Below are 17,032 nucleotides of genomic sequence, written 5' to 3'. Positions count from 1 at the left end.
ACTCTTTCAGGCTAGGTGAGTTAAAAACTGTTCCAAATTTAGCTTCGCTTTTTATGCATGGTGAGATTTGTTTTTATCCACCACGGAAAGTTGAAATTACTGATAACCATGTAATTTAACACCTTGACTGCAACTGAGGACACCGGTGATCGGCTGGTCTATATAAATTACACTGTAAGAAATTCAACGGGGCAGTCAACGTGTTAATATTTTATTTAAGGTTTTTCATTCAGTTGGTAGTTAGTGCTATGCATCAATAATAAATGAATAAATAAGTAAAAAAATTATACTAATCAAAACGCATATGTTATGCATACTGTAATGTTGACGCATAGTGTGTTGCAGTGATTTTTTGTCCCTCATAACGGTATATGTTTTTTTTGTGAGTAAATAAATAATTTATAATAAAAAGAGCATTTTATTTGATGTTTTATAGGAATTTTGAAAACTGTGAATTTGTGGGATTATATATATCCTACCTTTTATAAAAGATCTTAGTGAAATGTTATTTTTTTTTTCTTACTATGATAAATGCTTTACGTTAAATAATCGAAACGAATTTTTTTTATATTTTAATAATAAAAAGTATTTTGCGAAATTTGCATTTTTTATTTTATTAAAAATCGTGTGGCTCAAAGAGTTAACGGAAGAAAATTGTTTTCACTGCAGCTAAAATCCAAGAGAAATGAAGCAAAATTTACAGTTTAATGCTGATTCATACATTGCATCACACACCACATTTGAAAATTTAACTAAAAATTTGACTTTAAAAGATAACAGAAAAATCAATTTTTATTACGAGTGAGAGCTTTGAGAAATAAGTATTTCTCATGAGAAATTAAACTTAAATGAACTTCAAAAACGATCAACACCACGATGCCGAAACGAAAGCGTGCTTTTTTGAAGACGGTTGATAATAAAGTTGATGAAAGTGGATGGACGGTTAATAATAATCATAATAATAATTCACACAAATAATAAGATGTTCAAAACACCGTGTATTTTAGAAAATAATTTAATTTAAACATTTTAGACAAAAATAAAATTGGTCACTCGCATTTGCTGCTCAGTTAAGAAAAGATACGTCTTCGAAAAATAATGGGAAATGATTTAATGAATGCTCCGAAGAGGGTAAATTTCTGTTTGGGAGCTTGAAATTGCAGAAATGAAAATTCCATATCAAATTCTCGGGAGATTGGGCGCGCGCGCGCGTTTGTGTGTGTGTGTGTGTGGACACACAGGGTAACAGGTAAATTCCTTTTAAACTTTTTAAATTAAAAACGCTGTCCCATATAGCCAAGGAAGTAATGTCCATATATAGGGTAATGTTTATGCTGAATTTATTGATATGCAGATAGATGACAGCGCATTTAACGGCGAAATAAGGAAGATACGATAATAACTAAAAAATTAGGAGGTAGGCAAAAAAGTCCAGATAAAGCAATGTGCGCTTAACGTAATAAAAATAGGGAAAAAAATCATGAATTATCTGCAAATTCGGCAGAAAAATTTGTGATTAAAATTATAAAGTTTCCATTACATTAAAAAGCGATCTACTAAAACTGAAAAATGTGCTTTTAAGTTCTCCCCCCCCCCCGCCGCCCGAATTGCCCTTTTTTTTCATTTTTTCATTACTTTTAGTTTACTTTCTTCATTGTTTAGATTTTCCATAACTGTTGCTTAACTAGAAAAAACTGTATGTTATTACATGATAATATATATATATATATATATTAATTTTAGATGAAACTTTTTTCAAGTCACCGAAAGTGCATAATTTTAATCTCAAATTTCTACTTTAATTTTACAAACAATATTGAAAAACCTTTTTCCACTGTTTTTACTATGGTATACGTACATTTTTGGGTTTGGAATTTTTGACAAATCTCCTTTATTTTGAAGTTATTTTTGTAGCTTTTTAATTTCGCCGCTAAGGGCGCTATAAATTTCCGAAATAAAATCATCATAGCCCTTTTACAATAGGTTACTTCCCTGTCTGTTTGAGAACGCCATTATGAATTTAAAGGACTTAAAAGGACTTTTCCTTTAAGTCCTTATACATGTCCTGTCCTATATATGTGTCTATGAGCTGGCGTCATGGCATAGGGGTAGCACGTCTTCCCCGTGATATGGGCGTCCTGAGTTCGAGTCCCGGTTTGGGCATGGTTGTTCTATCTGTGAGATGTGTGAATGTGCCCTCCTGTAAAAAGGGGTTGTGCAAGCGAATGAGTGATACGTGAGTAGCATAGACGTACTCTTGGCCCTAGTAGGCGCTACTATGAAAACAAGAGACTCTCCCCCACCGGCTTAAATCACTGTCTTCTTAACAGCGGGCTTGTACATGGCAAGTGCCATAAGAAACAACAACAACATGTGTCTATGTATGTGTTATTTTTGTAAAGTTTATATTTAATTATTTCCACGGTGACTTACACTAGGATGAATATATTGAATAATTACGATAAATGACGTGACAACTAGAATGGAAAAAATCAGAATAATAAAAGGTGTTTATTCTATTTTCCTAAGCCAAGAATGAACCTGAAAAATAATTTGAGCATAAATAAAAATATATGCGAAATATTTTCATTCAACGCTTTATTGGTAGCACAATAATTTCAAAAATAAATTTTGGAATCTCATTTCTTTGTTGTTTAATTTGATTATTATCCTCAGAACTGCTTGCGTTTTCGAACTACCATGCTCCTTTTCGGTAGGACTCACACAGACAAAGTAAATTAAATTCCAGAAGTATATCTTTATTGAATTCGGATACTTTTTATACGTGAAGAGTTATCAAAGTTATTTTTTAACTGATAGAATACACTTACTCTTCATATTATTTCATGTGCTAGAAAATTGCTTGAATTTTTGTTTGACTTATTACAACTATATGTATTATTGCATTATATGAATAAACTATTATTAAAATTGTCTATTGCAAGCTTTGAACTGTATTTTTCAAATACTTTTTTTCAAAATTCATATTAGCCAATTTTTTTCGTACAATCGGAAGGAGTTTGAAAATTCTCTTTCACTTTCTTTTCCTTTTTTGTCTTGTTAGAAATACTAGTGGTGTGTATGAAAAATAAGTTTAAGGAAAATACTATAGTCGGAGAAAAAATCAAATATACCAACTATTATTAAAATTTATTCATTTTTGTATTATTATAAAAATGATAATATAAAAACATCGATTATATGTATTTCTAAATCTAATGTAAAACGAAAGTTGTTTTCAGTATTCAGAAATATTTGGAATAAAATCATTTCACAAAATATAATTTCCTTATGTCTTGCTAGTTTATATATCCAGCATATCTTGGGATTAAAATCCTTTCATGTCTAATATTTTTAACGTAGAAACTATTTTTGTATGAAAATAATATTGTGAAATAGAAAATAATTTTATCAGCTGTTTTTGATTAAAATTAGAATATCAATTGAATCAGGCGATGTTTAAAAATCTTCGATTGTTAATTTACTCCTTAAGCTATTTATATTTGTCATATTAGTATTACTGAAAATTTTGTTCAGAAAAAAAACTTAAATACGAGAAAGGTTTGTTTTCGTTTGAGGGATAGACTTAAGATTATTTTAGACATGATACAATTATTACTTGAACCCTTTCTAGGGCCGTGGGAAGTATGCTTGCTTCCCGCCAAATTTATCAATCTTTGTATGAATTTATGTAGGTTGGCGTCAGTTCTGACAAATTTTTTTAGAAGGGCAGAAACTTAGAGGCTTCGGTTCTTTATCTTACACAAAATGATGTGTCTTGATTTGTTACTTAATTATTAATTAACCTAATTAATTAATTAATCAAATTAAATTTTTCGAATAAGCTAAATGAATCCCTTTTCTTATTCTAATTTTAAGCCTAAAAATATTTTAACATAATATGACTAGAAAAAAAATGGCCCCTTAAAGGATTAAGGCCATTAAAAGCACAGTCAAAAGACATGTAAAAGTAAAAGAGAAATAAAAAAACGTAGTGAAAGAGAAATCACTGAGAGAGTACTGGAAAAAAAGGCAAAATTTTTCATAAATTCTAATTAAATGAATATTTAATTAGATGTTTGTGAAATTATAGACAGACGATGAACCTTTTGACAGTTTTGTTTCAAAATTTGACCAGAATCCACATTTTAGTTTATAAGCCTGTATATCAAATTTTATTTATCTAACTCTACGTTTTTAGATATTGAATTCACTTGTATTCGAACAGCCAGCCAGACATTATGTTAAAGGATTTGGTTCCAAAAATGCAGATTTGATAGAAACTCTGTGTAAATGCCATGCATCAAATTCCATGTATCTTGTTCAAAGCGTTTTTTGCAATATCCCTTTCACATACAGATCGATTTCAGAAATGAAATTGTCGGACTCAGAGAAGTCTGAAGCGTGGAGATTCGTTCAAATGTTGAGTTCGAATGCTTTTGAAAATTACAATATTTTCTCTTAGTACATTTTGTATACGAGGAGATAAAAATAGTTATTAGCTCAAATTAATTGTTTACAAAATATGTTACGCATTCGTGATTGTTTTCAAATATTTTAAAACAATGTTTAGCGGATATTTCTAAAGTTTTTGTGGCCTTTTTTCAGTCCAGGAGCTTAATAAGTTTAAAGTTCTGTTTCATCGCATATCGTCTGTGCAAGTTAGCTAGGGTAAATAATAACATGTTAAAATAATTTTATAGCTAGAGTAGAACGCAAATTTAAAAATGCGGATACTCAACACAATTAAAAATTTTGATTTTCATCTTAGTGAGCTCCACATAGCTTCAAAATGGACAATAAAACAAATAAAAGAAACTCTAACCCTTGATGCTTGATTAAATTTTATAACACGTATCAGAAATCATTTAACTCTTAAAGAATGATTTTTTGGCGAATTTTTTATTTGAGTTTCGTTTCATATTATTCATTTCATTCATTTCATATTCATTCATATTCATTCATTTCATTTTTCATTCATATCATTCATATTCATTTTTCATTCATATCATTCATTTCATATTCATTCATTCATTCATATTTATTTCCTATTCATTTTTCATTCATATTCATTCATTCATTCATATTTATTTCCTATTCATTTTTCATTCATATTCATTCATTCATTCATATTCATTTTTCATTCATATTCATTTTTCATTCATATTCATTCATTCATTCATATTCATTTCATATTCATTTTTCATTCATATTCATTCATTCATTCATATTCATTTCATATTCATTTTTCATTCATATTCATTTCATATCCATTTTTGTTTTATATTAACTACAATTCAGAGGGGCTGGGAAAAAAAGAATGCATTCTTCTGTATTTTGATCCCAAATAACTTATTTTTTCTACTTTGCATAATTTTAATTTGAAGAAACTCTAAAGGTAAAATTATATGCTCATATTCTTAAAGAGGTTAAATTTGGGAAGAGTCAGAATTTTAATTCTAGATACGGAAAAATTTGAATAATTTCAAAATTTATTTGAAATTATTAGGTTAACACAAGTCTCCCTTTTTATCATTCTTTCTTAATTCAGTATTACTAATGAAATATTTTGAAATGTCGGAGATGTACCTCAAGAGTCCAAATAAGCTCGATAAAACAGAGAAAATAGCTGCCGACAAAACAAAGGCGTCAAAAACAAGATGCTGCCAAAAAAAAAAAGAACAAAAAGTCACGAAAGAATGTAGTGCTGAGATGGGGCGGGGAATAAAAGGTAGATTAACCGTCCTTTGAGAAAATCATCCAATGGCAAAAGAGACAGCTACAGTCAAGAAAATAATGATGCAGTACACCCAAGAGACAAAAGGCAGAAAGAATTCCTATCCTCTTCTTCTCGAGATAAAAAGTGATGCCAACAGAAAATGAGAAATAAAAAAAGTGAGGTTGGGTAAAAAAGCAGCGGAAGTAGCTAACACACAAAAGCTGAAAGTTTTCTATATCAAGAATGGAGAGAAAAAAAAAAAACTGAACAGAATGTCGCAAGTTAAAGAAAAGTTGTCCAGGCTATTTTTTGTTTGTTTTTGTTTATTTATTTTAGATCCCCTGGGGGAATAAAAGTTAATCTGTTTGGGTGTTATTCGATTTCTTGAAGAAGATTCTAGTATTTTTCACAGTCAAGTGGCATCATCGAATAGTGAAAAATTTTATTAAAAAAGTGAGGATTTAAGAAAATACGTTTTAAAGAAAAGAAAAAAAAATTGATGCTACGAAATTCAGATATATTTTTGAGTTCTAACAAAATTTGCATTAGATGTTGTGTGATTTTTTTCAAAAGCGTTGTATTACGTTATAGTTCACCTTCATGCATGATAAAAACATCAAATTCGTTGTGTAATTATACAAAACAGTAAGTAATATAGTAGCAAACATAAACATCAACATTTTTTCAGCTGATTCAATGATAAAGGAGAGCGTATGTATATGTATATGTGTATTTATCTATGTGTGTGTCAATGTCCTCTATATTTGACACCGTTTGAGATAGAGCTACTAATTTTGGCACATATACTTTATAAGGTAGGATTGTGGTTCTGAAGATAAGATTGTACATTCTTAGATTAATTAAATAAAAAGGGGAAATTTTTTGAGTTTCCTCTTGATAATATCAGGTAATATTATTGCAAAAAAAATTGTTTTATGCACCATTTTAAAATTTTTAATTTTTAATGACATCAACCCTAAATAAATAGCCTTTTTTTCCAAACCTATGCAATTTTTAAAAAAATATTTATTATATGATTTTTAAGAATAGATTTCATTGTTGCAATCGGATTGAAACCCTATTCATTGTCTTATCAATTATTTTATCTCTTGACTTTCTTTTGTATTAAAAAATTGAGAGAGGAGGAATTTCATTAGTACATGTGCAGTTTACTTAGGAATAAGAAAGTGGTTGCATTATTGCCGGAAATTATCCAGAATAGTTACATTGCTAATAGCTCTCTGATGCCGTGGCACTTAACTCCATTAAGGATAGTTCATATGCACAATGAACAGAACTAGCAAAAGGCTATTAAAATAATGCGGCTTTTATATCAGTCAGAATTTGATACCAAAACCACACATAAAAGCCCTCCTCCGAAAAGACATGCTTGAGGAATGGCAAGGATATTGGAGCAATGGTGTCACAGGCAGAAAAATTTTTAATATCCTGCCTTCAGTCAACCTTAATTCCACTAACTGGAACAGAGAGGATATTATTTTCTTCTCAGAACACTGCCCTTTTCCTGCCTACCTCAAAAGGTTCAATCTGTCTGAGAGTGACCAGTGCAGTTGTGGTGGGATAGGCTTCTTCTAGCACTTCATTATGCTACGGAATGCATGCTTACAATCTCCTAGCATATGAAAAAACCATCACCAAGCCATGAACAAGAATGGCTGAAAAGAGTCGCCAACAACTTCCTTTCCAGGCAAAAAATCCACAGTATAATCAAATTTATAAGTGGAAATAGAGACCTATTCTTGCCTCCATAGCACTCAACATCAAGTGTCATACCAAAAAAGACTAAGGGAAAAAACAAGCACTGCTGTCTCCTTTCACACATTTCAATCAAACAGTGATTGTCTTTATTTCCATTTCTCAAATTATTTTCCATCTGATTTTTTTAACTGCATCCTGATCTAGTATAACATAAAAAATAAGTGAACACAGATTATATGCATATTTTTACACATTTTATCTCTCAATCTGCATTATATTTCTAAGTTTTTTACTACAAATTATATTTCTAAGTTGAAAAATTATGTAAACGGTCTCATCATAATATAATTTCTTATATAATTGTAAATTTTGTAAATAGTTATTTTTGTTTCGTTTTCCTACTGTAAATATTTGTTAATTAAATAAAATTCCCGTAACATGCCTACCAAACCGTTCAGTGACCAGAATGGTCACGGATACGAGGGTATGAGACGGCGTTCTGTTCTGTCAGAATTTGATACTTAAAATTATTTTCTTGGATACATTCTGAATATGTTATATTCTAATGGGAATCTAATATATTTTCTTCGGATGAATCATCATAATTTCTAAAGATGTGAAGTTGAGATTAAGAGAGTTTTTTTTAAAGTAAATACAACTAACGTTCCCAGCGAACCAGCTGGTGTTAAGGGATCTAGTTGATAGTAGAATTAGTAAAAATTTGACTAATATCATATTTTAGGGAAAGCATAGTCATTCCTTCATAATGATATACGAATACTTTCATAATTTTGATGATCTATTTGAAAAAGAGTTGGTCTGTTGAAGAAAATTATAATTTTTGTTCTTCTAAACTTTAAGAAAAGAAACCTGAGAGCACATCTTCAATGACTACTTTAAAATTATTATAATTTCCATAAAAAATGCTGGTATGAGATTCAGACATAGTGTTTTACCATTTAACAAATAACCATATGCATCTCAGTTTTCAAAATTTTGTAGTAGTTATGTAGAAAACAAAACTTTTTACTACTCATGCCGAATTCTTTTTTCGCGTTTCACAGGAATATCAGATAGCATGTTAAATGACAACTATGGTATGTTAATTTTTTCATATACTTGTCATCTACTCGACTCTGTTTTATGTTTTGCTAAGATGCTTCTTCCATTTTTATCTCCCAAAGACAGAAAATATTTCAAAATTAACTGCAACAAGGCTGATATATATTACATGAGCAAAACACATTGTCGTGAAGATTGTAGGTTATACTTAGGGAATAATTTGATTTTTTTCTTCCTCAAATAATAACCAATTTCTTAGCAAATGTTACCAGTCATTATTTACATTTGTTAAGAAATTGGAATTCTTTTGATATTCTTATGTTTGATTTTGCCGGAGTCTTGGCATAGGAACAGCGCTTCTTCCCCGTGATCTGGGCGTCCTGGTTTCGAGTCCCGGTTTGGGCATGGTTGTTCTTCATCTGTTCTATCTGCGAGATGTGTGAATGTGCCCCCCTGTAAAAACGGGCTGTGCAAGCGAATGTGATGCGTGAGTAGCTAAGATGTACTCTTGGCCCTAGTTGGTGCTTCTAAAAACCAAGAGACGCACCCTCGGCCTAAAATCAGCGAGCTCGTCCATGGCAAGTACCATTAGAAACAACAACAAATGTTAGATTTTTTAAAAATGATACAAGCATATTAACGTCTTATCTTTATGCTGCCTCTTAAGACTATGCATACTTCGAAGTCCCATGAATCTATACCCTCTTGCCCTGATCCTCCTTACTATAACGTCACTCCTTGCACTGACTTGTTCATGATTCATTTTTTGTTCTGAATATTTTGAAACAAGATTGACTATTTTCATTCCATGAATAATTTGCGACAGATTCAAAGATAAACACTTATGTGTACTCCAACTGAAATTCTTCTATACTGTTTTAAAATATTTGAATATAGCTATGTAATAAGCTGTGATGTTTTTGTTTTTTTTCCTTCTTTTTGGAACAACTATTTGAGATGATGAACTATCAATTTTTATAGGAGGGAAAATCTCGCATCACAGTGGATGAAAAGCCTTATGACTTTCTGAAAAATCAAACAATGTTGATCCAATCAGGAAGCAGGTAAGAAATTCTGGTTTTATTCTTTTAGTGCTTTTATTTGTTGGTAAAGTTGTTTAATTTCTTTATCAGAGCTGCGCCTTAATTATTTACTATATACTGTTGTGAAACCGTAGAATGTATGTAAAATTATATTATTATGAATCCTGCCAAGCGCATGTCATGGTGGGAGAACGAAATTTACTGGATTGTAATGGATTCTGAATGGAAGCTAGGTGAATGACCACCGACGTTGGCGACAAATTTGGTGATCACAATAAAAGTTCTAGAAATGCATGACTTTTGATTTTGTCTCCATTAACATTTGAGATTCTTCTGGAAAACTCCATTTCATGTCCTCTGAGGCTATAAAAAAACTATGAGCTCACACGGACTAAATCTGCCTTTGGAGTGCTAATAACATTGCGAGCTGGTGACATTTCGTACTGTTAATTGCGATACAGCTGCTGTTTAATTAGCCATTTGTTATTTCCTTATTGATTTCTATTCTTTAAATACTTTTGTGGGAAGAATGTGTTGTTAATCGTTATTGAGTTTATTAGCTTCCATGATCATTACCAACAGGATTATTGTCATAAATGAACAAATGTGTGTGTCTCTGTGTGTGTGTGTGTCTCTCTGTGTGTGTGTGTATGTGTATGTCTGTGTGTTTGTCTCTGTGTGTGTGTGTGTGTCTGGTGTATGTCTGTGTGTGTGTGTGTCTGGTGTATGTCTGTGTGTGTGTGTATCTGGTGTATGTCTGTGTGTATGTGTGTGTAAGTCTTTGTGTATGTGTGTGTAAGTCTGTGTGTATGTGTGTGTAAGTCTTTGTGTATGTCTGTGTGTATGTGTGTGTCTCTCTGTGTGTATGTCTCTCTCTCTCTCTCTCTGTGTGTGTGTATGTGTGTGTCTCTCTGTGTGTATGTGTGTGTGTGTGCATGTTTCCGTGTGTGTGTGAAGTTTAACTAAAGACCTAGTAATAGTTTCACGTGAAAGTAATAACAATAATATCTTTATTCTACTGTTTTATTTCCATAAAAATCCGTGGTTAATTGATTATCAAAATCATAAAACGTTTTTAAGCGTTAATTGATCATCAGAAGCGTTTTCAAATTGATTTTCTAGATATTTATAGAAAATGGCATGTTTTCATGTTTAATTCACTGTATAAGGAATATAATAAAATACTCATTTTGGGCCTTTTTTGCAATGGATGGCCTTTTATTAAAGTTCCGCATTCTGACGAGATGATTCATCTTGTATTCCGATTCCACTGATGATTCACAATCTATGTGGTATTGATACTCATTGATTCTTTCATAAAATGGTCAATATCTTCAAAATAATGTGATACGGAATTTGTTAAATGAATTGGTATCTGAGTCGTAGAAATGAGGATTCTCCCACTCAAGATATACAGCTTTAACGTTTGTTGATTGTTTCTTAAGCTTGACTATAGCTACCAAATATCGTGTTGAAGAATATGTTGCTTTTGTTTCTAATGGCACTTGTCATAGACAAGCCCACTGACTTTAGAAGTCAATGATTTTAAGCCAAGGGTGCGTCTCTTGTTTTTCAGTAGCTCCATCTAGGGCCAAGAACACGACTTTGATATACACATGTCAAAACCCTTTTTACGGGTCGCACTTCATTCATGCATTTCATTCACTCATCCACAGATCGTAATTCAGACCTGAATCAGAGAACGATCACCCCTGATCCAATACCCCCAGTGTTATTACTCTAGACATGGAGGAATTTGTGACTAGGACAGATTTATACGTGCGCTAGCCACCACACACACAGAGAGTCTTCGACCGACTGGGTTCGAAATCGGAACCCAAGGGAAGAATATATTGAAATAGGTAGCTATATCTGAGGTGTATATATTGGTATCTGAGCCATCGAAATCAATTGATGGACTAATCCGCTCACGATTTACAAATCAAATGGTGATGTTGACTGCTTCGTTGATGCTTATTGATTCTTTCAAAAACTGGTCAATGTTTTCAAAATGCTGTGATGCGGAATATAAACGAGTTTATGTCTGTCAGGCATCGATCTTGATATCTGATCATTAATAAAGTTTTAGAAGGTCTATCCCGCGAAATATGAGTGCAGACAAAAAACCTTTTCTTTCTCCATTTTCGAAACCGTTAAAGCAAGAGCAAATGTTCTGCTGTTTATTAGTATTTCTCAGCAAATAATAAAAATATATTTATACGTTTAGTGTTTACTTTTGATGGATTGATTATGAGCGTTTAATCTGAATTGTTTTATGTTGTAATAAGATGAAATTTTGTAAATAATTTTTCATTTGTTTCCTGATTCCCTTAGGATTTGATAGTTTTAAATCCATATGAATGACAGAATCTTTTTGCGAATTCTGGATATTAAGAATTAATTTCAATGTTCACACACTACATTATTATTTATAATAATGTGATATGATTTTTTTATTCCTTAAATTTCGAAAATAAAAAACGAAGTGTATTAAAAATTTATTAGCGTTCTCCAAAGTAGAAAAAAAAAACATTATCTAAAATATAGAAGCCAGCCCATGATCATAGAAACTTAGTGAACATAAAATAATGCAATAAAAATGCATAGCTTTAGATATTTCAAGCATATCATTATTAAAGTTCCTTATATAAAATTCTTAAAGATTATCGAAAATGTTTCATAAATGCGTTTAAAATTCTAATTTACTTAGACTGAATACTATAATTTTATATAAAAAAATATCTTTTAAATATATTATTGGAAGACCGATTAATAAAACTTTATTTATTGTTCTTATTATAAGAATAAGATTCTTAAAAGGTTTAAAAAGCTTGTGAGACTTTTGTTTTAAAAAGAAATTTCTTAATCCTATTACTAACTATTTATTTACTAATCTCTCAAACCATAAAATTCTTTCATAACAGATGAAAATTATTACGTATATTTTTCAAAAATTAATGGATATTGGGCAAATGAAATTTTAAATGAGTTTTCGATTCGATAGTTAAAAGAAAAGATTTTTTAATAATTAACCATCACTATTTATTTCCGATTAAGATTTAAAAACAAAGTATATTCATTTAAAATTGATGAGTTATATGCCTTTTAAAATTCATTAAATTTAATTTTTATGGTTTTTTTACAAAAATGAGAAGTATGAAAATTGTTTAAATGAATTATTGTTGTTTTTAATTATAGATTTAAAATAATTTAGAATACACATTAATAATTTTAGTATTATCAACTTTTAAGTGTTTCTTCATAAAAACTGCATAATTGAGAAAGCAACTTATGTTAATATAATATTCTTTTAAAATAACTTTTCTTTATTTTAGATAATATAAATTTTTGCAATAAACAATAAATTCACATTTTATTCTGAAAAAAATCGTAACTTATATAGATTTAATTAAAATAATATTTAACTTTGTTCAGTGTTTTTCAAGTTTCAGTTTTTTTTTTCTGTGCCATCATCTCCTTTATGCCTTTTCAAAATTTTCTGCATTAAAATGTTACATTTTTCAGTAATTTCAAGCTGTTCAAGTTTCGTTTGCTTAATCATAAATTTTTATTGTTTAAAGCAAAGTTAAACAAGAACTTTGAATGAGAATTTAATCATTTAGTTCAAAGTATTATATACTTTTCAAAAAGAGGGCAGCTACTTTCTTTTATTTCATTATTATCTAGCATATATTTTGCAAAAATATAAATGTTTTGTCTGGAAGACGTCTGCTAAAGAAAAGAAAACTATTTCTAAGCGGATTAAAGAAGTTAGTAATAAAAACAATTGGAGTTTAATAAAGAAATATAGAATGCATATATTTAATGACCTACTTAAGGGAAGGCTAGATATTGAAAATGAAAAATGTAAAGAAAACAACCATTATGTATTTACAAACTTGTATTACGAAACATAACGTAGCATCTTATTGCAATATATGCAGACTGATACTTTGTTATCAATTTATGCACAATCCTTTTTTGAAAATGAAAGAATATCCAATTCTAGTTGAGAATTTTATCCAATTTGAGAAAAACTATAACGATATGAAGAACTCAGATTTTACAGAGCAATCATATAATGTTTCTATGTTTAAGCCTATTTTCTGTAAGATTGCAACATTTTTTTCGCTTTCTCAAACAATAAATTTTTAAACTAGAACCATGAGATCATGTCTCGAAATTATTAACTCTAAATTTCCATTTTCTCTAATCACTATATAGATGCATCATTTGAAAATAACTTTAAATACTTTTTTAAACAAACGAACTTTTACCTATAGTCTAATCTTTTATAGCATAATATAATTTAACGCTAATAGTAAAAGGTTAACTAGTGTTATATTACAAATGTTAAACATTTACAGGGTCAATTGCAGTGGAAAATAGATTAACTGCAAAAATTGTGGTTACACACTTGAAGGACAAATTAATATAAGTTATTTGAAATCTTCGTAGCAAGGAAGAAACAGAAAACCTGGAAGCTTTCATATTACGTCAAGAGTAAGGAATCATCAATAAATTCGATATCGAGATCTTGGCAAATCTATACGTTCAGACTTCCTGATTCCAAAAAACACATTTTTGCAATTATGTCTGTTTGTAAATAGGATATATCAGAGGATAAAGGATCTATCTGTAAATAGTATACTCATTTGAGCTGACTGGTGAAATTTAATGCAATATGGTATACTCAAATTTTGAACGAAATTCATGCAGAGAAAAATTGTCTGACGGGCTATTCAAATATAAGTTAACACAATACCTACAAAACGAAGACAGCCAAATAAGTAAAATGTGATACAGAGATTTAACATGTAAAGCGTAGAAACTTAACAAATCTGTAAGAAACCCATCAAACAGTTGGCCGTCTGTCTATGTGTACATTCGAAGGCACACAAAAGCAATGCCCGAAAGTGCAATGGAATATATGATATTTAGTGTGTGATTTTATGATTGCAAATATAGTTTACTGTCAAATTTCAGTTTTAAACGATCAGAAGAAAATTCATTCAAAATATACATTCGATGCACTGGTGCTTATGTATTAACCGTAACCCAGCGATTAATCACCAAAAATCGCACTTTCTTGTTTATTGTCTGCTGTATCATGCGGTTATTAATATGTATGCACATTTATTAGAGTATACGAGGAAGTATCGAGAAGAGCAAATCCCATTGGTTTGTTTTGTTGCATTTCTAAATATATTAATTCAATTTTAATATTTCTGTGGCTACTCATAATTTCAACAGGAGATTTGAAAGCACTCAAAACACTTAGCGTTTCAAAGCTACATATTGCTTTTTCACTAGTGTATGTTGCATTACGATTGACCCACTTAATCTTTTGTTGTTTATAATGGCACTTGCCATAGACAAGCTCGCTGAAGAAGTCAGCGATTTTAAGCCAAGGGAGCGTCTCTTGTTTTAGTGCGCCAACTAAGACAAAGAGTACGTCTTAGCTACTCACGCATCACATTCCCTTGTACAACCCCTTTTTTTTACAGGGGGGCACATTCACGCATCTCACAGATAGAACAGATGAAGAACAACCCTGCCTGAACCAGGACTCGAGCCCAGGACGCTCAGATCACGAGGAAGACGCGCTACTCCTATGCCAGGACACCGGTCCACTTAATCTAATATAATTAATCCAATTTCAGGGGCTCATGATGAAAAGAATATATGACTTTTTATATTAGTCAAACTGGGTATTTAGGTATAATCTGTGAAAAAAATGTGACCGTCATTTCATTTCATTTCAATGTACGAAAATGGGCTCCTTTCCTCAAGAAAGTGTCGATGAAATTAATTAATTTTTGTGTTACGGTTGGTGGTGGTGTGGTATCTATAATAGTTGTCTTCATTAAGAAATACTCTGCTAAAGCTCATATCGGCTTTGCATCTTTTTGATGAGGTTGGTTAAGACCACAACAGGAGGATAAAGCTCACAATATTTCGAATAAAATTGCTTTGTCATAATTTGTAATTAAACCATTGGTGAAATTGTCACTGTTTAGGCTGACCTATAAATAAAACAAACAAAATAAATTTTTAAATCGGGAATTGTTTTGAAATGCAGAACATTCTTACAAATTGAATATCCTTTTTTTTTTTTTTTCCTCATTATGAAATTACTATTTCTGTTTCTATTCTATACTTAAAGTTGAATATAATTTTTTTTTTATTTTTCTAATAATATTGTTAGTAATGTTTCATTTCTTAATTGTTTTTCAAGAAATATTTGTATGTGATATTTAATATGAAATGTTCACATTTTTTTTCAGATATTCCATTCTAAATGACGCTGGAAGTCGAACTCTATCTGTAGTAATGAATCCCGTTTAATCAAAATTTGAGTGGAAATAATCGCCTTCTTGGAAATTCATGGATGAAAAATATCTTATACAGAATTTACGAGCAACATTTTGGAATTCAATAGTCTGAATTATTTCATTTTTCCTACATTTCACTGAGTTTTTACATCAATTGCAGAATTTACGAACAACATTTCGGAATTCACTAATTGGAACTATTTTATATCTCGGATACTTTATAACAGTTTTTATACTATTTCAGAAATGTTTTATAATATTGTGTGTAAGGATTATTAGATGATTTTACTTATTATTCTTAAATGTATTTTGACATATTCTTTAAAAAATTATGAATATTTTTGTATTTTCCATTATTTACTCTCTCAATATATGTATATTTTTTTTTTATTTTTTTAGATATGTTTCTTCATTTGTTTCTTCAAAACTACCTGCAATATATTTTCAGAAGTAGTGCTTATATGTTTTTTTTTCTAAATTGACCGCATTTAGATTTAGGATTTTGATCTTAATTCATTAAAAATTGATCTAGCTATTACTAATGTAGTCCTATATTATGTCAAAGGCGTTAACCTATCTATTGAATGAATAGACACTCCGATGACTAGCTGTGTGAAGAAAATTAATTTCTAATATTTAACTGATACTATAGTCTATGTATTTCTGTAGGCGGTTCAAGGTCACATTTTCTACCTAGTTATTGGTTGTCTGGTACCAGTAACGCGGTAGAAAATGTGACCTTGAACCGCCTACAGAAAATACACAGACTATAGATAATGGTAAAATGTATGATGGCATAACATCTGTGCACATGTGCAATAAAAAAAAGAACCAAATTATTTACCTATTCTAAATATTTTTTTTCTTGACATATTTGCCATTATAAAATAGAATTAATATGCCAATTATCAAAATGTATTTACAAATCAATATCTCACAAAACATGATGATAGAAAATTGTTACCTGCATGAAAAGGATGATATGAAATTTGATTTTTAGCCATGAAACCAGAATTAATTGATAGCAGCATATTTTATGATTCATGTCACTAGATCATTTCTATTTTTAATTATACTTTGCAAATGATAAAACACAGGTCTAAATAATGACTTGGGAATGTTCATTCGTTTGCATATCATCAGAAATGGCATCG

The 17,032-nt window shown here is 30.3% G+C and overlaps 1 protein-coding gene across 1 annotated transcript in view; it reads left to right on the top strand.

The window, feature by feature from the left end:
• LOC129969648 (3-hydroxyanthranilate 3,4-dioxygenase-like) overlaps positions 1-16,577 on the top strand; it is a 103,826-nt gene extending 87,249 nt beyond the window's left edge. The window contains exons 8-9 of the mRNA XM_056084300.1: positions 9,482-9,564; positions 15,831-16,577. Of these exons, the coding sequence (XP_055940275.1) occupies positions 9,482-9,564; positions 15,831-15,891 (144 nt within the window). The 3' untranslated portion in view covers positions 15,892-16,577. The remainder of the gene's footprint in view (positions 1-9,481; positions 9,565-15,830) is intronic.
• Positions 16,578-17,032: the final 455 nt, after the last annotated feature.

This window comes from Argiope bruennichi, chromosome 5, assembly GCF_947563725.1.
Source record: "Argiope bruennichi chromosome 5, qqArgBrue1.1, whole genome shotgun sequence".
Taxonomy (NCBI): Eukaryota; Metazoa; Arthropoda; class Arachnida; order Araneae; family Araneidae; genus Argiope; species Argiope bruennichi.
The sequence above is the reverse complement of the archived record's forward strand: the minus strand, read 5'-3'. Positions and strand labels throughout refer to the sequence as shown.